This window comes from Heteronotia binoei, chromosome 19 (assembly GCF_032191835.1).
Source record: "Heteronotia binoei isolate CCM8104 ecotype False Entrance Well chromosome 19, APGP_CSIRO_Hbin_v1, whole genome shotgun sequence".
In the NCBI taxonomy this organism is placed as follows: domain Eukaryota; kingdom Metazoa; phylum Chordata; class Lepidosauria; order Squamata; family Gekkonidae; genus Heteronotia; species Heteronotia binoei.
The window spans coordinates 5,821,564-5,847,490 of record NC_083241.1 but is presented as its reverse complement, the minus strand read 5'-3'; the positions used below and the strand labels follow the sequence as shown (position 1 = coordinate 5,847,490).

General features: G+C 46.9%; 2 protein-coding genes and 1 non-coding gene across 3 annotated transcripts in view; 2 read left to right on the top strand and 1 right to left on the bottom strand.

The window, feature by feature from the left end:
* LOC132587810 (ATP-dependent Clp protease ATP-binding subunit clpX-like, mitochondrial) overlaps positions 1-18,686 on the top strand; it is a 47,091-nt gene extending 28,405 nt beyond the window's left edge. Inside the window, 8 exon segments of the mRNA XM_060260187.1 lie at positions 3,181-3,335; positions 5,637-5,796; positions 8,205-8,246; positions 11,696-11,872; positions 15,595-15,708; positions 15,711-15,758; positions 16,910-16,998; positions 18,510-18,686. Coding sequence (XP_060116170.1) covers positions 3,181-3,335; positions 5,637-5,796; positions 8,205-8,246; positions 11,696-11,872; positions 15,595-15,708; positions 15,711-15,758; positions 16,910-16,998; positions 18,510-18,686 — 962 coding nt within the window.
* Positions 1-25,927, top strand: part of RASL12 (RAS like family 12) — an 80,884-nt gene that overhangs the window by 43,597 nt on the left and 11,360 nt on the right. The gene's annotated exons all lie outside the window — the stretch shown is intronic.
* Positions 25,322-25,393, bottom strand: TRNAT-GGU (transfer RNA threonine (anticodon GGU)). The gene has a single exon. It is a non-coding gene; the product is annotated as a tRNA-Thr (tRNA).

Genomic DNA, 25,927 nt, shown 5'->3' with positions numbered 1-25,927 from the left:
GCCAGTTTCCTTATCACTACCCTTCCAGGAAGCCCCACCAAAACAATGGGCACATCCACAAACCAATTGCCCTTTCACCACACCCCCTCCAGCCTAGAAATAGCAGCTCTCCAGCAGCCCTGGCCTCACTCAATGCACAGCAGCCAAGAAGGTCTGAGCGCCTGCTCCGGCTGCAACGCCACTGAGGATGTTCTCCGCAGCCGAGAACGAAACGTCTGGAAGAAAAACTTTCTCCAGTAGAAAGATTCTACAAACCCTAATAAGCCTTCTGTTTCAGAGAAATGTTTTTAACAGAACTGGAACTGATTGTTCCTTAGGAGCAGCGTGTATAAAGGGCTGGTGTTTCTTCCTGCAAAGTGGAAATCCACTGTTGTGCTTCTCTGCTTAGATCAGGGGTGTCAAGCTCATTTGTTATGAAGGCTGAATCTGACATAAATGAAACCTTGTTGGGGCAGGCCATATTGGGCCAGGCTGGGCTACCTATTTAAGATTAGGTAGCAGAGATGTAAACGTTATAAAGGACACAGACAAACACGATTAAAGGGTTTTTCAAAAACAAACAAACTTAAAACATGCTTAAAACGTTAGCACTCATTGGTCTTAAAGGTGCTTTCTTTGTAGCTCTCCCATGGGATCCAGGGAACTGGGCAAAGGAAGCTGTGGCTCTTTCCTTCCATCCGTTGGGGAGGGGGAGGGACCGCAGCCAATAGAAGGAAGAGAGGCTTGATTCAGTAGCTCTGCTTGCGATTGAGAGAGCCTGGCAAAGCAAGCTCTCCCTTCCCCCTTTCTCTCCAGGGAAGGAGCCTCAGCCAGTGGAGAAAATAGAGGTTTTTGCTCTATAGCTCCTGTGCAATTGTGCAAGCCTTGCAAAGCAAGCTGTTATGCAGAAGGAAGCAAGAGAGAGGGAGAAGGAAGCAGATGACAGCCAGTTGTTCATGGGCTTGATTTGGCCCCCGGGCTACATGTTTGACGCCCCTGGCTTGGAGCTTTGTATTATTGGATCAATTTGCCCTTCTCCTGTCCAGAACATCTTCCACATGGTTGACCAATACATGCTCCCCTTTCTAGATCTGGAAAGTAGGCTTTCTGGAAGTACTGACTGCTTGGTCACTTTTAGCTTTAAAAATGGAAGCAGGGGCAGGATTTTTCTTCTCTTGGACCAAGAAGACAACCTATTTAAATCCAAGATGAAATAACCCATACCAGATCAATGTACTTCCTTAACAGCTTGGTGTAGTGGTTAAGTGTGTAGACTCTTATCTGGGAGATAAGAGTTTGATTCCCCACTCCTCCACTTGCAGCTGCTGGAATGGCCTTGAGTCAGCCATAGTTCTTGCCAGTTGTCCTTGAAAGGGCAGCTTCTGGGAGAGCTCTCGCAGCCCCACCTACATCACAGGGTGCTTGTTGTGGGGGAAGGAAGGTAAAGGAGATTGTAAGCCGCTCAGATTCAGAGTGAAGGGGTGGGATACAAATCCAATATCATCGTTGTTGTCTTTGTCTTCTTATTCGCCTTAGTCTATTTCGTCTTCTTCATCTTTTTCATCTTCTTCGTCTTCTTCTTCCCTTTGAAATACTTAGGATATGATACTTTTTTCAGTGTGTAAAAATTCTTTGACTGCAGAAGACAGGAGGTGACGGAACAGTCCTTTGAACAGTAAATTGTGCGTGCGGGGCTTCTCCCCCACCCTTGAAAACCATATTTGGGGTTTTGTTAAAAACAGATTAAAAATAGAAAACTGGCTGGATCCTTTGGTGGGTTTCTGCTGGTATACTGGGCGTGTGAATGTTGGTTTCACTGATTTCTCCAACTCCCTCCTCATGCAAGTTATGGGAGTCCCCTATACCCCATGAGTCGCAGTTTGGGAGGGACATTTTGGACTATAGTCGGCGGGGAGAGGAAAGTTGTACTCTGCAGATGAAAATCTTTCCAACGGCAAAAGAATTCATAGGGATCTAAGTCAGTGTTAAGCACAAACATTAAGAAACTTGACAGGACTGTTTTATTATGCCCTTCCTGTGGCTAGAATACAGATTGTATGCCAGCCAGCCAGCTGTATTGTGGGTATAAATTGCTGAATAGTGTTGGATTTGCACTGTATTTTATATATTCTATTATGTATTGTTGTATGTTATGTGTTGTAACCCATCCGGAGTCCTCCTTGCATGAAATTGAATGGAATAAAAATCAACTAAACTGTGTATTTAGTATTTTGTGTGTTAAGTGCCAACAGACGACTTTGGGCTTACGGTATCTCTATAAATTAATGGCATTAACAGTCATTAAATCAATCCATTCATGTCGGGTCTTCCTCTTTCCTGCTACCTTTAACTTTGCCTAGCATTAGCGCCTTTTTCCAGTGACTCTTGTCTTTACCTAATGTGACCAAAGTATGATAGCTTCAGTTTGATCATTTTAAGCTCTAGAGAGAGTTCAGATTTGATTTGATCTGGAACCCACTTATATGTCTTTTTGGTGGCCCGCTGTATCCATAGAACTTTCCTGCGCCGCCGCATTTCAAATGAATCTAGTATTAATTGAAATTAAAAACATGGTTTAAAGGGCTGCACTGTCCATCAACAAACAGAAGGTGGGCTAGTTCTTTGGATGTGCAGCCATTCCTGTAACTGCTCGAAATGCTGTAGATTTACCTGATGTTGTCAAGCATGCGGGTTCAATGACGAGTCGAAGTTGATACAAAGACTACGTTTATTGAAATACCGATACTTTCTGTGTAACAGATTCTTGAGCGTAATGCTGCAAATACATTGATACAATACTTTTAAGGCTTACTTCAAAAGGATTCCAAAGGATGGGGGTGCAGGGTAGCTCTCACACATAAACTATCATAAATGTCTACATTCTCACGGTGTTATCAGGACTCTGTCCTTGCTTTCCCCAGATGTGTCGTACTCCCTACCAGGAATGTATGGGAAGGTGCTGATTACTTCTTCTCAAGTTAATTTCAGTTCTCACTACTTCTACTTTTCAGGCAATAAAGCAAGACGGGGGGGAAGGGAAAGAATAACAGAGCTAACAAAGCTTGGTCCTCCATGATACTTCACAGACCAGCGATAGGCAGGACCCTATAACCATCAATCATCAATGGAATTTCACCATGCTTGACAAATGTGAGATAGCTCTTAACTAGTGCTCTCTTTTTGTTGTTGTTGTTCCCGTAGCTTCTACCCGCTTTGTGAAATGTGAAAAGTGTCACCACTTCTTCGTCGTGCTGTCCGAAGCAGACTCCAAGAAGAGCATCGTCAAAGAGCCGGAGTCGGCAGCCGAAGCTGTGAAGTTGGCTTTCCAGCAGAAGCCCCCACCGCCTCCCAAAAAAGTACTAGGACCTCTCTGCTTTCTGGAATGGCCCTCCCACCTCTTTCCCGTGTCAATTTGATATGACAGAATTTGCTTCCCTAAACCCCAAGTGTGAAGGAAGGTTACAGTTTTGTTATTAGGTTTTTCCAGGCCTCAGATTCAGCAGGCGCTCACAGGAGCACAGCTCCTGAACCTTTCTGAGGGTTTCCCCTCCTCCTCCCCACCTACCTTGTCCGCTGAATAGGAGGTGCAGCTGCATAACAATCCCTGGATTAGGAGAGTGGGCAGCCAGCCAGCCACCAGGAGCTTTGCCACGCCCCCAGCAGCCCTCATGAACCCCTGGAGAAGCCCACACCACCCTTTCTCCACTTCTTATGTGATTTTGGGCAGTGGGTGGCTTGCTCGCCTTTTGACGGTGGGTGGGGAGTTTACCAAGGAGAGCCCCAGGTGAGCGAGGCCGGCTTGGGCTGGCTGGATCTCTAGCCAGTCCAAGCAGGCCTTGCTCACCCGGGGCTCTCCTTTCTTGCATCGGGTTGCTTTTGACTGGTGAGGGGTGGCATGTGCTAATGAGCTCTGCCACCTGTTTTTCTGCAAAACAACCCCTGTGTTTTTCTAAACTCCATAAGAACGCAAGCAGAGTCCTGCTGGATCATACCAGTAGTCCATCCAGTCCTTCATCCTATCTTACCCAGTGGCCATCCAGTTTCTCTGGAGGGCCAACAACAGGGCATAGAGGTTGAGGCCTTCTGCTGGTGCTGCCTCCCGGCTGTCAGCTTTTGAGCAGTCCTCAATAATTAGGCCTCTTGCTGAAAGGTTCATTGATAGACACATTACAGCAAGCATGACTCTTCGTGTCAGGATCTGGCTACAATCCTGGGGGCCAGATCTATATACCATCTCCAGGTCCGTTGCCAGTCCACCACAATTCAGATAACAAGCCCGCGCAAAGCAAAGGAAACATTTTCTCACCCTACCCTCCCACTGCATGCTAAAAGGTGCCAAAACAGTCTCTGCTAGGAAATAGCATGCTAGATTGCTGCTTAAATGTTTTATTATTTTACTGTTTTAACTGTTGTAATTGATGTATTTTAAATTTAAAATTCTATGTTAGATTTTATATGTCGTGAGCCACCCTGAGCCACTTCGGTGGGAAGGGCGGGATACAAATTGAAATAAACTTAAACTCCTTGGATTCCAGCTGTGAACCTCCCCACCAGGATGGGGCGATACTCCATGTGTCATAAACCAAGCAGAATGCAAATAGGCAAAGCAGCACAGTGTAGATTCCCCCAACATTCCCATTACAGTTGCAGCAAACGCAGGCACCAACAAAATCCATGACAAGGCCCCTTGACACTGTCTCTGGGATTCAGAGGTTTCCCTGAGTCACCCTGGCCTAGTAGCCATTGGCAGACGGCTCCTCCATAAACCTATCTAATTCCTTTGTAAAGCTGTTTATTCCTGTGGCCAGCAATACCTCCTCTGGCAGCGCGTTCCACCTTTCAGTCACTCTCTGTGTAAAGTAGTTTTCCCCTTTTGTCTATAACTTCATGAGGTTTTGTCAGTCAAGTCTGCGTGCGTTGGAAAGGCTTAGGCTGATTCCGCACTCGACCTTGCTCCGCGCCAGGCTTCCGTTTCTCTCCAGAGCAAGCTGGCGATTTCGCACCGGTTGCTCCGCACCGCCATTTTGCACAGGAAAAACCCGCAATTTGCCATGCCGCAGTGTAAACTTGGTCACGAAGCAAGGTCTGGTGCGAGATCAGTCTTAGTATTCCGTTGTGAGGACGCCAGCTTTAACAAAAGCACAGGTGGTTAGAAATGTGAAGGCATTGGGGCGGGGGGGGGGCAGAAATGTTCTAGAAATTTCCCCATCAGCATCCTTTTCATTTTCTCCAGTGAAAAGATGAGAAATTTCTGGGAGGGTTAGGGTAAAAAAGCTCATACACGGTACTTCACTTTGAGGATGAGTGATGTAATTTTAAGAAGAAGAAGAAGATATTGGATTTAAATCCCGCCCTCCACTCCGAAGAGTCTCAGAGCGGCTCACAATCTCCTTTCCCTTCCTCCCCTATAACAGACACCCTGTGAGGTGGGTGGGGCTGGAGAGGGCTCTCACAGCAGCTGCCCTTTCAAGGACAAGCTCTGCCAGAACTATGGCTGATCCAAGACCATGCTAGCAGGTGCAAGTGGAGGAGTGGGGAATCAAACCCGGTTCTCCCAGATAAGAGTCCGCACACTTCACCACTACACCAAACTGGCTCTAAGGACTAAGGTTACGCAGAATGTGCACTATTGTTTGTTTGTTTTCCCCTTTTGCCAGATCTACAACTACCTCGACAAGTACGTGGTCGGCCAGTCTTTTGCCAAGAAGGTGCTTTCGGTCGCCGTATACAATCATTACAAGAGAATCTACAACAACATCCCAGCTAATCTAAGGCAGCAAGCTGAGGTTGAAAAGCAGACCTCCTTGACACCGAGAGGTTTGTAGATCGGTTTATGTTTTATATAGAGAGATTTCCTTGCACCTTTCCTCTGAAATAGCCAGTGGCCCAGGCTCTAGGATCCTTGCATCATTAGTTTGCCTACATGAGAAAAAGGATGCCGGAAGCCCTGATGCCCACTGCTTCGCTTCTGCCTGGACTTTGGACTAACGCAGTTGGGTTTTATCAAAAATAACACTTGTGTTTAATGGTATTTCATTTAGACGGTTACATTGCGTTTGTACCTTATCCCCGACGATGGGTAAGAACTAGAAAATAGAGTTGTTTTAGGCAGGGGCTTGAATAAATTCTCACCCAAAGCCTGATACATGCTGCTAAAAGCCTCGACAGATTTTATTTGGCTTTGGAAGCCAGCCTAAAAATTTGAAGAGCCCGTCTCACGTTTTCAGGCTTCAGGGTTTCGAATGATAGATGGCCCGTATTTTCTCCTTACCGCTACCACAAAACCTAATTTATCTAAAGCTCTTCGCAGTCTCTCATTTTTAAAAGTTTATTTAAATTCAATAAGTTTACGCAGAACATAGTAGGCAAGACTATGCAGAAATAAAAAAAACAAAAATACACAGAAATACAAGTGGAACCTAAAAAACATTGTCAAAGATGGTAAGCAAAGTTAAACACCAAAAATCAGATGTTGGAAGATTGCTGGGGGTTTTTTTTTAAGCTCATGAAATGAACAGTTTCTCACTTTAAAAAAAAAAAGAATTAAAACTGTGACAAAGCATTGTTGTGTATAAATATATACGTGGTAACCCTGGTTGCCATCGCTGCAGCAGAAAGCCAACTCCTCACTGCAACCTCATTTGCCTCTAGTTTCTCATTTCATTATTTTTGAGAAGCTCCGTTCAGTTGAAGATCGTAGTATAGAAGGCAGCTGGTTAAGAAGCGAATTGATCTACCACCAGCGAGCGATTTAAGGCGCTGGCAAGAATTCCCGGCGCATGCATTTTCGAGTCATACGAGAAAATATATTCTGATGTGAAGGGATGAATACGCTTTCTGCTTCTACTGAGGACCTCCAAGAGACTCTAAAGCCAATTGTTGCTGAAAATTACAGGTGCTCCCGTTAAATTCCTGGCCACTGTGGCACCTGGGATAGCCGAGCCCCATACTCGCGTATTCCCAAAGGAGAACTGGTTCCATTCAAATGCACATAGTAAGAGCAATTAATAGAAGCCACAGAACTTATTCTTAATACCTCATACCCTGGAAAGTATACTTGAGGATATTATCGCTAATGCATCTAAGTGGATTAATAAAATTATGATTACAGCGGAGCCAAGGGGTGAAGGCATTCTCTGCTTGCCAGCTTTTTCTTTATTTTCAAATTAAGTTAGCTGCCCAGAGTCCGCTTGCGGAGTGGGCGGCATATAAATCTAAAGTAAATAAATAAAATAAAAATTGTCTTAATTACTTGAGAAGCAGGGCTTTTTTTTTTTGAGCAGGAATGCACAGGAGCGCAGTTCCGGCTGGCTTCGTGTCAGGGGTGCGGCCTGATACGCAAACGAGTTCCTGTTGGGCTTTTTCTGCAAAAAGCCCTGTGCGAAACAGAGGTGCTGTCAGGGGTGTGGCCTACTATGCTAATGAGTTCCTGCTGGGCTTTTTCTCCCCAAAAAAGCCCCGTTGACAACAATTCCAACTTTAATCTTAACTTGTTAAGAAAGGATGATTCATAGCGCAGGAGTATATCTGTAGACATCTGGCAGCCATGGTCTGAAAAGGCCTGACCGGCTATTAATGACAAATTCTAAAGGCTCTTCTCATCATCGTACGGTGCTCTCACAGCACACCACGTTTGCATTTCCAGAAATTATCCGAAATAGAAGTGCTGTGCATTGTTGGTGTAAATATCAAGGCGGTAGTTCCCACTTAGTTTGTGTGTTGGCCCATGAATACACCCGTAGTATCTCCTGATTCTGACCAATGCACTTTGCCTGATGTGTGCCTTTTGATCCATTTAATAGTGCAAAAAAACTCAGCAGCTATTTTTGTGATCTTGTTTGAACAATAGGACACAGCAGCGTGGCACATTCCGTTTCTTTTTGAAATGGGATTAAAAGGATCAGAGGCTTAGTTTTGCCTTTTCCGACGGAGTCTGTTTGCCTTGGCAGGGTTTGCTTTTCTTAAACCCATGACCTTTGCAACTTACGCACGCTTACGTTATTAACCCCGTACGTGACTATTTTCGTACTTCTTCCCGCCACCAATAAAAAATGAGTATGGGTGAAGCCATTTGACTTTTTTTTGTGGCTGTAAATGAAATTCTTTGCTCCTAAAATATATATTCAGAAGAGGGCAAGGACTCGAAGCCGCTTACGATTACAAGTAATGCTCTTTTTTTTATTTTTGGAATCTCTCTATATTACTGTTTTCATCCTCTCTCTTAGAATTAGAGATCAGAAGACGGGAGGATGAGTACAGGTTTACAAGTAAGTGGGTTCTCCTCATGTCCTCCTCTGCAACACCTCCTTTTTTCGGGAATTCTGACCCCGAGCGGCCTTTGCGCAAGGACTTGGTAGAAACTAACAGGTCCAGTCTTGCTCAGATTGGTTACGGAAGTAGTCCCTCAGATCTAGTCCTCAGAGAAGTTACAAGCGCATGGGTTGGATCCAGCCATCTTTTCCACTCACCCAGTCCCCCTCCTTACCGCAGGGCTTTTATCCTTGCAGATCCCATGCAGGGCTGGCTCTGCCACTAGGTAATCGCCTAGGGTGCTGACCTTCTTGGGTCGCAGAATTGGGCACCCCCCCCCTGGGATTACAAATGGAAAAATTTCCAAAAGAAGATAGAACTTTAATCTGGTACTTGCTCTCAGCTGCTAGGACATTGTATGCGCAGTTGTGGAAGCAAGAAAAAATGCCAGAGAAATGGGATTGGATTATAAAAGTTATGACATGGAGTGAAATGGACAAATTAACAAGAATATTAAGAGACTATGATTTAGAAGTTTTTAAGACGGAGTGGGAAAAGTTTAGAAGATATGTAGAAAAAGAGTGGAAAATAAAAGGACATTGGACAATTTTTGATAATGATTTAAGTTTTAAAAAGAGGAAGAATATAAATTTTTGTTTTAATAGTTAAGGGTACCTTTAAATATTTGCTTTTTAAGTAAATAACACCGGCGGGAGGTCAAGTAACGGGGAGGGGTGGGTAGAAAGTAATATATGGGGTAGATAAAAGAAGTTTTTAAAGATGTAAGATATAGATTTATTACCATATGTTACCAATAAAATTGTTTTAACTCTCGAAAATTGGGCACCCCCCCATGTAACTCAGTGACATCAGTGTGGGGGGGGGGGGGCAGACATTTGTCTTGCCTAGGGTGCCAGACAGTCTAAGGCCAGCTTTGATCCCTTTTTGGTGATCAAAAGGACTAAGTTCTCTTCTTTTCGCCAGTGGAAAAGCTTGACTAGATCCAACCCTCTGTTTAAGGCTGTACCGCTTTCAGGCCTTGAGAAGGAGTGGAGCTGAGGGGGGGTGGGTATTCGTGTGATGGAATTCTCCCTCTTGGGGGGGGGGAAAGAGGTTTCCTACACATAGAGAACGTATCTCAGCAAGGAAAAGGGGATCGTTTCGTACAGAGGAGTGGCGACTCACAGGAGACTCCCAACTTCAATCTGAAGTGGTACCTTCTAGAAGCAAGCTTACCACCCGAGGAAGAGATGCGCCTTCTTTTTGTAGCAGTTCTTTTATAGGAAGAGGATTGGCATTTGTAGTCCCATGATGGTTGAAAAGCAGGTGAACTGTCAGTTCAGAAGTACAAAAAAGCATGTAAGGATTTGATGCCGCAAGAGAAAGCTTCTGCCTCTGGTGTCTTGAGTTTTGAGTAAATACGTTCCTCAACGTTTCTGTCTTTAACGTTTGCAATCCAAATAGCCTGGTTGGATATCTGCAGGCCTAACGTGCTTGTGTGCATGCAAAGGGAACTCTCCCTACCTGTTTGAGGTTCTCTTATCACGTAGGATGCTGGTCTGGAGGGTCCCCCAACCCCGAGTGACCTTTTAAGAGGCACGGGGACCACTGCAGTAGGAGAAGACCACTCAGAAGCCGCAGCATGTGGATGGAGGCCTTGCCAAGCCCTTTGGATCCCGGCCAGTCAGTTTCAAAAGGAACCCCAAGCAAAGGAAACCCCCAGTAAACAGGACATTACAGTCTTCTCTAATACTTTACCATGCAATAGTATATGATAACATCAAACAGACACCTCTCATACAATATCAAAATACACAGTAAGCAATGAGCTTTCAATAGTACAATTAGAAATTGCACACAACAAAAATATACAAACCTACTCCCAAGTCTATACTTTCATAAGTCAAAATTGTAACAGAATTTTGGAGAGCAGTTTTCACTTATGGAAGTATGGACTTGGGAGTAGGTTTGTATATTTTTGTTGCATGTAATTTCGACAACGAGTGACAATTGCAGATTTATACCCTGCCCTTCTCTCTGAATCAGAGTCTCAGAGCGGCTTACGATCTCCTTTATCTTCTTCCCCTACAACAGACACCCTGCGAGGTGGGTGAAGCTGAGAGGGCTCTCCCAAATGCTGCCCTTTCAAGGAGAACTCCTGAGATAGCTATGGCTAACTCAAGGCCATTCCAGCAGATGCAAGTGGAATCAAACCCAGTTCTCCCAGATAAGAGTCCGCACACTTAACCACTGCACCAAACTGGATCTCGAATTGTACTATTGAAAGTTCATCGCTTACTGTGTATTTTGATATTGTATGAGAGGTGTCGGTGTGATATTATTATATACAATTACATGGTAAAGTATTCAGAGAAGACTGTAATGTACTGTTTACTGGGGGTTTCCTTTATTTGAGCTTAATTACTCCCAGGGCCCCATGTGTTTGCTTTTTAGTATCTCTGGACCCTGTACTAAGAACCCTGTAAGCTCTCGGAGGATTGGCTACATCAGGGGTGTGTGGCCTAATATGCAAAGGAGCTGTTGCTAGAATTCCAAGCTCTTGGAGGATTGGCTACATCGGGGTGTGTGGCCTAATATGCAAAGGAGCTCCTGCTAGAATTCCAACCTCTCGGAGGATTGGCTACATCGGGGGGGGTGTGTGGCCTAATATGCAAAGGAGCCCCTGCTAGAATTCCAAGCTCTTGGAGGATTGGCTACATCGGGGGGTGTGGCCTAATATGCAAAGGAGCCCCTGCTAGAATTCCAAGCTCTTGGAGGATTGGCTACATCGGGGGGTGTGGCCTAATATGCAAAGGAGCCCCTGCTAGAATTCCAAGCTCTTGGAGGATTGGCTACATCGGGGTGTGTGGCCTAATATGCAAAGGAGCCCCTGCTAGAATTCCAAGCTCTTGGAGGATTGGCTACATCGGGGTGTGTGGCCTAATATGCAAAGGAGCCCCTGCTAGAATTCCAAGCTCTCGGAGGATTGGCTACATCGGGGGGGGGTGTGGCCTAATATGCAAAGGAACCCCTGCTACAAAAAAAGCCCTGATAATTATCAAATTGTAATTCTTTTTAGATTTTTTTTTTGCCCGTTATTGTGGCACTTGAGCGCTTTGTAAATACCCTCTGAATAAGTCTCAAGACCTCATGTGTGATATACAGAAGTGTATTGTATGGAAGGGAGAGTCTTCATCCCTCCCCACCCCATCGCAAAATTCTCTGTGCTTGTTATTCCAAAACGTTTATCTAAACCCAGATCCGCCCCTGACCTTGCATTGCATGTCCGTCTTCAATGCCGCAGTCTCTTGCAACTTTCACGTCTATGGAAGGATTCTTGGGAGTTGCATGGGGGCGAGGGGAGAAAGGACCCTGTTAAAATAAGTGCTTGTTCTTGTAGCACGTTCCAAACTGTTCTCGGTGGAGCTAAGTGGGTTCTCAGGCAGGCATGCTTTCTGAATTTCAGAACTTCTCCAGATCGCTGGGATCAGTCCCCATGGCAATGCTTTGGGAGCATCCATGCAGCAGCAGGTGAACCAGCAAATGCCCCAGGAGAAACGGGGAGGTGAAGTGTTAGACTCTGCCAGCGATGACATCAAGCTTGAAAAAAGTAATATCTTGCTGCTTGGACCAACCGGATCAGGTATGTAGGGTATGCAAACAGATTGCATGCTGTGCAAAAGGTAGAGCAAAGAGAAATAAAAACTTGTTTGGATGAAGATAGATAGGTAGGTATGTGGGTGGGTGGGAGGGAGGAAGGAAGGAAGGAAGAAGAAGACGACTGCAGATTTATACCCCGCCCTGTGAATCAGAGACTCAGAGCTGCTTACAATCTCCTATATCTTCTCCCCCCACAACAGACACCCTGTGAGGTGGGTGGGGCTGAGAGGGCTCTCACAGCAGCTGCCCTTTCAAGAACAACCTCTGCCAGAGCTCTGGCTGACCCAAGGCCATTCCAGCAGGTGCAAGTGGAGGAGTGGGGAATCAAACCCGGTTCTCCCAGATAAGAGTCTGCACACTTAACCACTATGCCAAACTGGATGGATGAATGGATGGATAGACGGGTGGGTAGATGGATGGATGGATGAATGGATGGATAGACGGGTGGGTAGATGGATGGATAGATGAATGGATGGATAGACGGGTGGGTAGATGGATAGATAGATAGATAGATAGGTGGATGGATGGATGGGTGGTTAGATAGATAGGTGGATGGATAGTTTAGATAGGATGGATGGATGGATATTTTTGAAATAATAATTGTGTGCCATCAAGTCACGATTTACCCACGAAGCCTCTATGAGGTTTTCAAGGCAACGGGAGCAGAGGTGGTCTCCCATTGCCTGCTTCTGCATAGCAACTCCGGTCTTTTGTGGCGGTCTCTCATCCAAGTACTGGCCAGGGCCGACCCTGCTTAGCTTCTAAGATCTGATGAGATCCAGCTACCTTCGGCTATTAGGGCTGCGAAGTATGGTGTTGAGTCACAACTCAACAGTGACTCCACTTTGTGGAGCTTTTGGGGCAAGATGTGAGCAGAAGCGGTTTGCCGTCACCTTCCTCTCTCATCCAAGCGCTAACAGCGGCCAGCCCTGCTTAACTTCCAGACCCCTCCCCTGGCATCACAAGGCTGTTAGGCCAGTACTTTTTAGAAACAGGATCCAAAGATTTCCCATAAAAGCTGCTGGACAGCGAGGTAGGCAGCACAGCTTGTCTTTAGGTGAAACGGGAGGCCTCTTCAAGCTGGACCGCGGAGAAAACTGCTGCTGTTTTCTGCTTGGAAACGAGTTCTGTTCGCTGCTGACATGCTCTAGAGTAGAGCTCATGTGCTTTACTAAGATTTCCCTGGGTGTTTTTTTAACCCAAACTGGGACCAATACAGCCACTGCTCTTGCAGCCAAGGCAAGCTTCGAAGGCTGTTTCAGCTTGCAGCTTGCAAGCTTCAGCTGCATTTTCGACGATACAAAAATACAAAATATTGTGCAAAAACAAACAGTCTTGACTGGTGTATACAAAGTTCTATTATCATGAAATGAACAGCCTACAACAGTGGGAATTTTTCCTTCAGAAGTCAACAAGCAACGGAGGGACTCCTGTGGAACTTTATTATTGAGTCTTAGTACTCAGTTTGGAAAACTCAGAGACTGTGTGGGGTCCTCCTTGGAATATTGTTTTGAGACTTTTGTTTGTTGTCTATTTATACTGTATGAGTGCATGCCCGCTGTTGTAGGCTGTTCATTTCATGATAATAGAACTTTGTATACACCAGTCAAGAGTGTTTGTTTTTGCACAGTATTTTGTATTTTTGTATTTTACATATTGTGCTGCCACGGTTCTTTTGCATTTTCAACAATAGCTCATGCCTAGAATTAAACTTCGTTGGTCTTCAAGGTGCCTGACTGGACTCAAACCTTGTTCTGATGCTTCAGACCAGGGGTGGCCACACTGCAGCTCAGGAGCTACATGTGGCTCTTTCACACAAACTGTGTGGCTCCCACTGCCCCATCAGCCGGCTTAGAGAGGGCATTTCCCTCTTTAAATATTTTCGCCAAGCCACCCAGCAGCTTGGAGTTAAAGTTAGAGTTGCTTTCTTTCCAATTCTCCCCCTCCCCCCCTATATCTTCCTTCCACCCTTCCTTCCACCTTTCCTTCCTTTCTTCCACCCTTCCTTCCTTCAACCCTTTCTTCCACCCTTCCTTCCACCCTTCCTTCCACCTTTCCTTCCTTTCTTCCACCCTTCCTTCCTTCAACCCTTTCTTCCACCCTTCCTTCCACCCTTCCTTCCTTCCTTCCTTCCTTCCTGCCTGCCTGCCTGCCTGCCTGCCTGCCTGCCTGCCTCCCTCCCTGCCTGCCTGCCTCGCTCCCTCCCTTCCTTCCTTCCTTCCTTCCTTCCTTCCTTCCTTCCTTCCTTCCTTCCTTCCTTCCTTCCTTCCTTCCTTCCTTCCTTCCTTCCTTCCTTCCTTCCTTCCTTCCTTCCTCCCTCCCTCCCTCCCTCCCTCCCTCCCTCCCTCCCTCCCTCCCTCCCTCCCTCCCTCCCTCCCTTCCTTCCTTCCTTCCTTCCTTCCTTCCTTCCTTCCTTCCTTCCTTCCTTCCTTCCTTCCTTCCTTCCTTCCTTCCTTCCTTCCTTCCTTCCTTCCTTCCGTCCTGTCTTGCAGCTCTCAAACATGTGATGTTTATTCTGTGTTGCTCTTAAATTAAGCAAGTTTGGCCATCCCTGCTTCAGACCAGCCTGGCCACCCACCTGGGTCTATTTTCACTCCACATCTTTCCGTTTCTGCTCCCTGAGATCCAGCCGTCTTGCCTGCAGCCTTCAAGTCCTAGTGCATCTTGTCCCTAGACCAAAATAGAACGTGTTCTGCCAAGAGCGGATTACAGATTTTGTACACGAAGACCATGAACCGTGTGGGATTTAACAGTAACTGATTAATGGGTATGGCACAGCTGGTGGGGAAGGAAGGAGGGTTTCGCCTTGAAATCCCAAGTTGCTGCGATAGCTGAAAGGCAAATCCCTTTACGTGATATACCAGCCTATCTGGTTCTGCGTGTGCGAGAGAGAGTGCAGGCACGCACAGGGTTTTTATAATACTTTAATCCGCCTTCCAGACAAAACACAAATAAACTAATGGACTTTGTATCTTATTTAATTACAGCATTTACAACCCATTTTCCCTCCTGACCTGGGCTCAAAAACAAAGCAACTGCAGTGGGCTGTTTGTCCTTTATATACACGATTCCCTTTCTGTACCAGGGCGGCCAAACTGGCTCTTTCACACATATTGTGTGCGTCTCGAAGCCCCCCACTGTCTCGTTGGCCAGCATGGAGAAGGCATTGTCTCCTTAAATCACTTCTCTGAGCAAAGCTAGCTTGGCGACTTGGACGATGCAGTTAAAGTTGCTTTCTTTCCACCTCTCTCTTTCTCACTCTCCTCCCATCTGTTTGCCTGCCTCCCTTTCTTTCAGCTCTCAAACATCTGACGTTCATGTCTTGCATCTCTCAAACATCTGACATTTATTCTACGTGGCTCTTACATTAAGCAAGTTTGGCCACCCCTGAGCTAGACTAGTGATTTACTGACTCATAAAATTGGTGCGCTTCGTAAAAAACAATAAATGCCCATCTGAAATCCACTCCACTTGGATTAAAATAATGTTATGCCTTAAATGCTAGCCTAGATATACAGTAAATACCAGTGGGTTGAAAACTGAACATGCAAACTTTTTAAAAATTTTCTTGGCTTTATTTCTTGCTATAGCAAAAGAGTGCAGTAAAGTGATATTTGAGAGGGGCAAACGGGCACGGTACAGAGAATGTCTTTGAATGTGAATGCTAACAGGGTTTTCTTTTTTTAAAAAAAACCAACCACCTAGGTAAGACCTTGCTGGCTCAGACTCTTGCAAAATGCCTCGACGTCCCTTTTGCAATCTGTGACTGCACCACTTTGACTCAAGCGGGTTATGTCGGCGAAGACATCGAGTCTGTTGTTGCAAACTCCTGCAGGATGCCAACTACAATGTAGAAAAAGCTCAGCAAGGTAAAGCCGGAGTTGTCTTCTCCACCCACCCACCACCCACCTTCCCAACACAACATGAGAATGTACTAAATCAGGGTTGTCAAACATGCAGCCCAGGGGTCAAATCAGGCCCCCAGAGGGCTCCTATCAGGCCCCTGAGCAACTGGCTGTCATCTGCTTCCTTCTCCCTCTCTTGCTTCCTTCTGCATCACAGCTGGCTTTACCAGGTATGCTCAATCGCACAGGAACTACAGAGCAAAGTCTCTATTTTCTCCATTGGCTGAGGCTCCTCCCTTGGGGAGGAAGCGGGGAGAGGAAAAGCTTGCTTCAAAGGAAGCTCTGGCTCTTTCCTTCCTTCCAGACACACACCTGAACAGCATACTCAAGACTGCCAGTTTGGTGTAGTGGTTAAGTGTGTGGACTCTTATCTGGGAGAACTGGGTTTGATTCCCCACTCTTCCACTTGCAGCTGCTGGATTGGCCTTGGGTCAGCCATAGCTATCTCAGGGGTTGTCCTTGAAAGGGCAGCTGCTGTGAGAGCCCTCTCCAGCCCCACCCACCTCACAGGATGTCTGTTGTGGGGGGAGAAGATATAGGAGTTTGTAAGCCGCTTTGAGTCTCTGATTCAGAGAGAAGGGTGGGGTATAAATCTGCAGTCGTTTTCTTCTATAGCACAGACATTGTCTCCAGATTTTGATGCAGTAAATTCAGAGCAAGAAGTGTAAATTATCAGAGACTGTTAAATAAACAAAATATTGCAAAAGTGCTAATCTTTTAAGCATGTTTTAAGGTTGTTTTTTTTTTAAATCTTGTAACTGTTCTTGTGTCCTTTATAAAGTTTATATCCCAGCTACCTGGCATTACATTTTGTGACACACACGGTCCGGCCCGACACGGTCTCATTTATGTCTGATCCAGCCCTCATAACAAATGAGTTTGACACCCCTGTACGAAACTGTCACTTGAGATGTTGCTGCTGTTGTCTAGTGTATCTTTTTGATCCGGTTCTTTGCAATGTTTGAGCGTGTTCTTTTCACACGCAGCTTACATAACAGGCAGCATTTCGCCATACGGTTACAGCAGCTTAGTTCTGCCAGCCTTCGTCGCTCACAGACTGTGCTTCTCTTTGACAGTTCAAAATGCACCTCCCATTAATTGCCTGTAATTTACAGGAATTGTTTTCCTGGACGAAGTGGACAAGATTGGCAGCGTGCCAGGCATCCACCAGTTACGGGACGTGGGAGGAGAAGGCGTTCAGCAAGTAGGTATTACGAGCTTGGCTTTCTTGAGGCAGAGGAAGCATTGTTTTTTAAATTTTTGTTTTGTTTTTGAAAGAAACACCTAAGCCAGGGGTGGCCAAACTTGGTTAATGTAAGAGCCACATAGAATAAATTTCAGATCTTTGAGAGCCGCAAGACATGAACATCAGATGCTTGAAAGCTGCAAGAAGGAAGGAAGGAAGGAAGGAAGGGAAGGAGGGAGGGAGGAAGAAAGGGAAGGAGAAAGGGAGAAAGGAAGATGAGGAAGGAAGGAAGATGAGGGAGGGAGGGAGGCAGAAGGAAGGAAGATGAGGGAGGAAGGAAGAAAGAGAAGGAGGAAGGGAGGAAGAAGGAAAGAAGGAAGATGAGGGAGGGAGGAAGAAAGGAAAGAAGGAAGGAAGGAAGATGAGGGAGGAAGGGAGGGACAGAGGAAGATGAGGGAGGGAGGAAGGAAGGAAAATGGAGGTAGCAACTTTAACCTTAAATACATTCTCCAAGCCACCAACTTGCTTAACTTGGAGAAGTGATTTAAAGAGACAAATGCCTTCTCCAAGCCAGCCAATGGGGTGGTGGGGGCTCTGAGAGCCACACAATGTGTGTGAAAGAGCCACGTGTGGCTCCCAAGCCACAGTTTGGCCACCCCTGAGCTAAGCTCTCAATTACTCTTTTCCCCCTTTCTTTTAACAAACTTTATTAAAGATTATAAGATGACAGTATAAAGTTACATACGTAAGACATTAACATCACCGTTAAAGCGGTATCACATAAAAATTATATATTTTTTTAAAAAAATTATATTCTCACCAAGCTGCAGTTTAATAAATGAGATCTGTAGCTTCTAAAAAAAGAGTATTCTGTGTTCAGTGCTAAAAAGTCTTAAGAAGGGGACCCAGATGGCCACAGAAGGAGAATGAAGTCCTCAGAGTCAGGATGTGCCACGGAAGCAGATAATTTGTTGAGAATACAAGACCTGGTTTTGAGGATAAACGAAGAAGGGGATGATATGAGCTGTAAGATGGGAGATAAATGAAATAAAAAAATAGTCCTCGCTGGCATATGTGATTGCCTCGTTGCACTGATTCAGCTGTGTACCTAAGGTTAGAAATTGGGCATTCTTTCTTGAGTATGAAGGTGTGTGGTGTAGTGGTGAAGTGTGTGGACTCTTATCTGGGAGAACCGAGTTTGATTCCCTACTCCTCCTCTTGCACCTCCTGGAATGGCCTTGGGTCAGCCATAGCTCTCTTATCTGGGAGAACCTGGTTTGATTCCCCACTCCTCCACTTGCACCTCCTGGAATGGCCTTGGGTCAGCCATAGCTCTGGCAGAGGTTGTCCTTGAAAGGGCAGCTGCTGTGAGAGCCCTCTCAGCCCCACCTACCTCACAAGGTGTCTGTTGTAGGGGGAGAAGGTAAAGGAGATTGTGAGCCGCTCTGAGTCTCTGAATCAGAGAGAAGGGTGGGGTATACATCTGCAGTTATTCTTCTTTCTTCACTGGCTTTTCCATTTTTACTCAGGGCTTGTTAAAGTTACTGGAAGGCACAATAGTGAACGTTCCAGAGAAGAATTCCCGTAAGTTACGTGGCGAGACTGTGCAGGTGGACACAACCAACATCCTCTTCGTCGCTTCTGGTGCTTTTAATGGGCTGGACCGAATCATCAGCAGAAGGAAAAACGAAAAGGTGAGGAAATAAAGGGTGATATTTGAGCTGCGCAAAAGATGTGTTTGTTTCAGTTCACTGCTCTGTGGTGAGGGGAAAAGATGCATTTTTTTGGCATCTGGAGGACACCTTAAACCAGGGATGTCAAACATGCGGTCGGGGGCCGAATCAGGCCCCTGGAAGGCTCCTATCAAGCCCCCGAGCAACTGGCTGTCATCTGCTTCCTTCTTCCTCTCTCTTGCTTCCCTCTGCGTCACAACTTGCTTTGCCAGGCTTGCTCAGTTGCACAGGAGCTATAGAGCAAAACCTCTGTTTTCTCCATTGACTGAAGGAGGAAGTGGGGAAGGCAGAGCTTGTTTTTCCATGCTCTCTCAATCGCACAGCAGAGCTACTGAGCCAAGCCTCTCTTCCTTCCATTGGCTGAGGCTCCTCCACCTCCCAGTCCCCTGGGGAAGGAAGGAACGAGCCAGAGCTTCCTTTGCCCAGTTCCCTGGATCCCGTGGGAGAAATACAAAGAAAACACCTTTAAGACCAATGAGTGCTGATGTTTTAAGCGTGTTTAAAGTTTTTACAATATATAAATATATATATTTGTGTTTGTGGGCACAACCAGGAAATAGCTGCCACAGGAGCTAGATCCCACCATGCCGGGCTGCAGCAGCTTACCTTCAGTCACATAATGAAGTTCCTTGTCCTGTGGTGGCAACTGCTGCCAAAGCAACATTTTAGAAACCTGCACAATCAAATCTCCAGTGGCCAATCAGAAACCCCGTTGAGCAGAAGCTCCACCTGCTTTTCAAAACACTTTGTGGGCACGGTGGGGGATCTAGACTCATTTCAATTCAGATTTGGGTTTTGGATGGAAGTCACCTCGGTGGCAACCCTGATTGACTACCTTTGACAGAAGCACACCACTCAGAGAGCCAGTTTGGTGCAGTGGTTAAGTGTGTTGACTCTTATCTGGGAGAACCGGGTTTGATTCCCCACTCCTCCACTTGCACCTGCTGGAATGGCCTTGGGTCAGCCAGAGCTCTCTTATCTGGGAGAACCGGGTTTCATTCTCCACTCCTCCACTTGCAGCTGCTGGAATGGCCTTGGGTCAGCCAGAGCTCTCTTATCTGGGAGAACCGGGTTTGATTCCCCACTCCTCCTCTTGCAGCTGCTGGAATGGCCTTGGGTCAGCCAGAGCTCTCTTATCTGGGAGAACCGGGTTTGATTCCCCACTCCTCCTCTTGCAGCTGCAAGAATGGCCTTGGGTCAGCCATAGCTCTGGCAGAGGTTGTCCTTGAAAGGGCAGCTGCAGTGAGAGCCCTCTCATCCCCACCCACCTCACAGGGTGTCTGTTGTGGGGGAGGAAGGTAAAGGAGATTGTGAGCCGCTCTGAGACTCTTCGCAGTGGAGGGCGGGATATAAATCCAATATCTTCATCTACCTCACAGGGTGCCCGTTGTGGGGAAGGAAGATAAAGGAGATTGTGAGCCCGCTCTGAGTCTCTGATTCAGAGAGAAGGGAGGGGTATAAAACTGCAATAATTCTTCTTCTTCTTCTTCTTCTTCTTCTTCTTCTTCTTCTTCTTCTTCTTCTTCTTCTTCTTCTTCTTCTTCTTCTTCTTCTTCTTCTTCTTCTTCTTCTTCTTCTTCTTCTTCTTCTTCTTCTTCTTCTTCTTCTTCTTCTTCTTCTTCTTCTTCTTCTTCTTCTTCTTCTTCTCTTCTCTTCTCCTTCTCCTTCTCCTTCTCCTTCTCCTTCTCCTTCTCCTTCTCCTTCTCCTTCTCCTTCTCCTTCTCCTTCTCCTTCTCCTTCTCCTTCTCCTTCTCCTTCTCCTTCTCCTTCTCCTTCTCCTCTCCTTCTCCTTCTCCTTCTCCTTCCTCCTTCTCCTTCTCCTCCTCCTCCTCCTCCTCCTCCTCCTCCTCCTCCTCCTCCTCCTCCTCCTCCTCCTCCTCTAGGAGACTGGGAGTTTTGACCCTGTTGACTTTTCCTGGATCTCTTGGGGGGCTGATTCTTCTAGAGAGGCTGGCTGGGGTGGGGTGCAGTCCTTCAGCGGCTGTGGTCTCGCCTGACCAGCCATTTCCAGAAAATGGTCCTGAGAGGCTGCCGTTCAACCGCCTGGCATTTCTCTTGTCCCCCATGTGGTTTCCCATCTACATGAAACATGTGGGGAGAGATCGATCAAGGGGATGGATTGAAATGCTACCAAGAAGAAGAAGAAGATGAAGATATTGGATTTATATCCCGCCCTCCACTCCGAAGAGTCTCAGAGCGGCTCACAATCTCCTTTCCCTACCTCCCCCCCCCCCACAACAGACACCCTGTGAGGTAGATGAAGATATTGGATTTATATCCCGCCCTTCACTCCGAAGAGTCTCAGAGCGGCTCACAATCTCCTTTACCTTCCTCCCCCACAACGGGCACCCTGTGAGGTAGATGAAGATATTGGATTTATATCCCGCCCTCCACTGCGAAGAGTCTCAGCGGCTCACAATCTCCTTTCCCTTCCTCCCCCACAACAGACACCCTGTGAGGTAGATGAAGATATTGGATTTATATCCCGCCCTCCACTCCGAAGAGTCTCAGAGCGGCTCACAATCTCCTTTCCCTTCCTCCCCCACAACAGACACCCTGTGAGGTAGATGAAGATATTGGATTTATATTCCGCCCTCCACTCCGAAGAGTCTCAGAGCGGCTCACAATCTCCTTTCCCTTCCTCCCCCACAACAGACACCCTGTGAGGTGGGTGGGGCTGAGAGGGCTCTCAAAGCAGCTGCCCTTTCAAGGACAACCTCTGCCAGAGCTATGGCTGACCCAAGGCCATGCCAGCAGATGCAAGTGGAGGAGTGGGGAATCAAACCCGGTTCTCCCAGATAAGAGTCCTCACACTTAACCACTACACCAAACTGGCTACACCAAACTGGCTCTTAACCACTGCACCAAACTGGCTCTACCAAGTGTGTGTACGCCACCCAGCTCTGTTTCCCCCAAGCTGAGTCAGCTGGGGTTGTGCAATTCCCAGACAAATGAAGAAGACAACGACTGCAGATCTATACCGTGCCTTTCTGTCTGAATCAGAGACTCAGAGCAGCTTACAATCTCCTATGCCTTCTCCCCCCCACAACAGACACCCTGTGAGCAATGTTCCCTCTAAGCCGCAGAGTCTTGTGAGCAAAAATTCTACTTCATGAGCTACTGGTATTAAAGTTGTGAACTAGCTCACACTATCTCAGCTTAGCGGGAACACTGCCTGTGAGGTGGGTGGGGCTGAGAGGGCACTCACAGCAGCTGCCCTTTCAAGGACAACCTCTGCCAGAGCTATGGCTGACCCAAGGCCATGCTAGCAGGTGCAAGTGGAGGAGTGGGGAATCAAACCCGATTTGCCCAGATAAGAGAGCTCTGGCTGACCCAAGGCCATTCCAGCAGCTGTAGGTGGAGGAGTGGGGAATCAAACGCGATTCGCCCAGGTAAGAGAGCTCTGGCTGACCCAAGGCCATTCCAGCAGCTGCAAGTGGAGGAGTGGGGAATCAAACCCGGTTCTCCCAGATAAGAGTCCTCACACTTAACCACTACACCAAACTGGCTACACCAAACTGGCTCTTAACCACTGCACCAAACTGGCTCTACCAAGTGTGTGTACGCCACCCAGCTCTGTTTCCCCCAAGCTGAGTCAGCTGGGGTTGTGCAATTCCCAGACAAATGAAGAAGACAACGACTGCAGATCTATACCGTGCCCTTCTGTCTGAATCAGAGACTCAGAGCAGCTTACAATCTCCTATGCCTTCTCCCCCCCACAACAGACACCCTGTGAGCAATGTTCCCTCTAAGCCGCAGAGTCTTGTGAGCAAAAATTCTACTTCATGAGCTACTGGTATTAAAGTTGTGAACTAGCTCACACTATCTCAGCTTAGCGGGAACACTGCCTGTGAGGTGGGTGGGGCTGAGAGGGCACTCACAGCAGCTGCCCTTTCAAGGACAACCTCTGCCAGAGCTTATGGCTGACCCAAGGCCATGCTAGCAGGTGCAAGTGGAGGAGTGGGGAATCAAACCCGATTTGCCCAGATAAGAGAGCTCTGGCTGACCCAAGGCCATTCCAGCAGCTGCAAGTGGGGAATCAAACCCGGTTCTCCCAGATAAGAGAGCTCTAGCTGACCCAAGGCCATTCCAGCAGCTGTAGGTGGAGGAGTGGGGAATCAAACGCGATTCGCCCAGGTAAGAGAGCTCTGGCTGACCCAAGGCCATTCCAGCAGCTGCAAGTGGAGGAGTGGGGAATCAAACCCGGTTCTCCCAGATAAGAGATCTATGGCTGACCCTAGGCCATTCCAGCAGCTGCAAGTGGAGGAGTGGGGAATCAAGCCCGGTTCTCCCAGATAAGAGATCTATGGCTGACCCTAGGCCATTCCAGCAGCTGCAAGTGGAGGAGTGGGGAATCAAACCCGGTTCTCCCAGATAAGAGATCTATGGCTGACCCTAGGCCATTCCAGCAGCTGCAAGTGGAGGAGTGGGGAATCAAACCCGGTTCTCCCAGATAAGAGAGGTCTGGCTGACCCAAGGCCATTCCAGCAGCTGCAAGTGGAGGAGTGGGGAATCAAACCCGGTTCTCCCAGATAAGAGAGCTATGGCTGACCCAAGGCCATTCCAGCAGCTGCAAGTGGAGGAGTGGGGAATCAAACCCATTTCTCCCAGATAAGGGTCCGTCCACTTTACCGCTATACCAAACTGACTCTATACTTCACCACTACACCAACCTGGCTTGGTAAAGTAATGGTTAAGGCTCAGTAAACTGACAGTGCAGACATTTTAGGAGGTGCTGCAAAAATTATCCCTGTGATCTTTTTGTTCTTTGAGGGTGGATGAAATCCTTTTGTAAACCAAGGTTTTACCCACTTTCAATGTATAGCAGTCAGGGTTTTTTTTTTCTGATTGGAAAACTTGGGGGGAGCAGTGTTGTCGTTGCCTGCGGAACCGAATGCCTTGGGCGACTTGCTGGGTTTGTCTTTGGAGACCCTGGTTTTGGGATTTCCTGTCAGGGTTTGGGAATTCCCTCAGTCAAACTGCGATCAGTCTAACTCAGGGGTGGCCAAACTGCGGCTCAGGAGCCACATGTGGCTCTTTCACGCATATCGTGTGGCTCTTGAAGCCCCCACCACTCCATTACCCATCTTGGAGAAGGCATTTCTCTCTTTAAATCACTGCTCCAAGCCAAGCCAGCTAGCAGCTTGGAGAATGCATTTAAAGTTAAAGTTGTCTCTTTCCACCTCTTCCTCCCGCCTGGCTCTCAAAACATCTGATGTCCATGTCCTGCGGCTCTCAAACATGTGCTGTTTTTCTCTGTGGCTCTTAGGGGACCTACCTACCTCCGGGACCGCCTTTCCCCATATGAGCCTCAGAGAGCACTTTGATAAAGCTCACAAAATCTCCTAATGATCCCTGGGCCAAAAGAAGCATGGCTTCTAGTCCACCACTAGAGCGAGAGCCTTTTCGGCGGCAGCCCCTGCTCTGTGGAACGCCCTTCCCGGAAACATCAGGGCCTTGCCACAATACAACACTGGAGGGATAAATGTCCTCACCCCATAATCCAATGAACTGAGGACCTTAAAATCTTATGAATGTTTAAACATATAGATGACAACTGGGCGTGGACATGCATTTAGATATTTGGAAACCTTTTTTTTTTCACAAGCTGATCTGTAGATTTGTCATTATTGTTAAGTGGAGTTTTTTTCTTTCTGTTGGGGAGTTTGAAAATTATTTTTAAAACAATAATAATAATAATAATAATAATAATAATAATAATAATAATAATAATAATAATAATAATAATAATACAATTTATTTATATCCCACCCTCCCAGCCAAGGCAGGCTCAGGGCGGCTCACAAGACACGGTACATATACCATGATATTACAATAAAATACAATTAATACAATAAAATACAGCTAAAATACAGTTAAATGACAAATTCATGAGTTTAAATTAAGTAAATAAGTTAAAACCAATATAAATTAATGGTGCTACAGTTCAGTACATATATAAGGATGGCTGGATGTCATTACCAAGATTCTACCTTAAAAAGCAAGTTGGAAGAGGGCGGTTTTACAAGCCCTACGGAACTGGTTAAGGTCCCGCAGGGCTCGCACCTCCTCTGGCAGCTGATTCCGCCATTGGGGAGCCATTATCGAGAAGGCCTGCTCCCTTGTTGTTTCTAGCTTGGCCTCCCTTGGCCCAGGGATTTTCAAAAGATTTTGCGAACTAGATCTCAGTGCTCTCTGGGGAACATATGGAGAGAGGCGGTCCCTAAGGTAGGCAGGTCCTACCTTTAAAACTTTAACAATTGTACGGACTCCGAGTGTCAAAGAGACTTGTCTTCCTTGAAATAAGTAATTGCTGCCTTACAGATGACCATATATGAACATATGCAGCTGCCTTCTACTGAATCAGACCCTCGGTCCATCCAAGTCAGTATTGTCTACTCAGACTGGCAGCGGCTCTCCAGGGTCTCCAGCTGAGGTTTTTCACACCTGCTTGCCTGGACCCTTTTCAGTTGGAGATGCTGGGGATTGAACCTGGGACCTTCTGCTTACCAAGCAGATGCTCTGCCACTGAGCCACAGCCCCATTCATGGCTCTCCAGGGTCTCAAGCTGAGGTTTTTCATGCCTACTTGCCTGGACCCTTTTCAGTTGGAGATGCCAGGGATTGAACCTGGGACCTTCTGCTTACCAAGCAGATGCTCTACCACTGAGCCACAGCCCCATTCATGGCTCTCCAGGGTCTCAAGCTGAGGTTTTTCATGCCTACTTGCCTGGACCCTTTTCAGTTGGAGATGCTGGGGATTGAACCTGGGACCTTCTGCTTACCAAGCAGATACTCTACCACTGAGCCACAGCCCCATTCATGGCTCTCCAGGGTCTCAAGCTGAGGTTTTTCACGCCTACTTGCCTGGACCCTTTTCAGTTGGAGATGCCGGGGATTGAACCTGGGACCTTCTGCTTCCCAAGCAGATGCTCTACCATTGAGCCACCATCCCTGCCTTACACTGAATTAGACTTTTGTTCTATCAAGGTCAGTATATGGCCAGGTACCTGTCTACTTCCAGGACCGCCTTTCCCTAAATGACCCTCAGAGAGCACTCCAATCAAGTTCACAAAACCTTCTCATGATCCCTGGGCAAGAAGAAGCTCGGCTGACCACCACCAGAGCTAGAGCCTTTTCGGTGGCAGCCCCTGCCCTGTGGAACGCCCTCCCCGGAAACATCAGGGCCCTGCGGGACTTGCCATAATTCCGCAG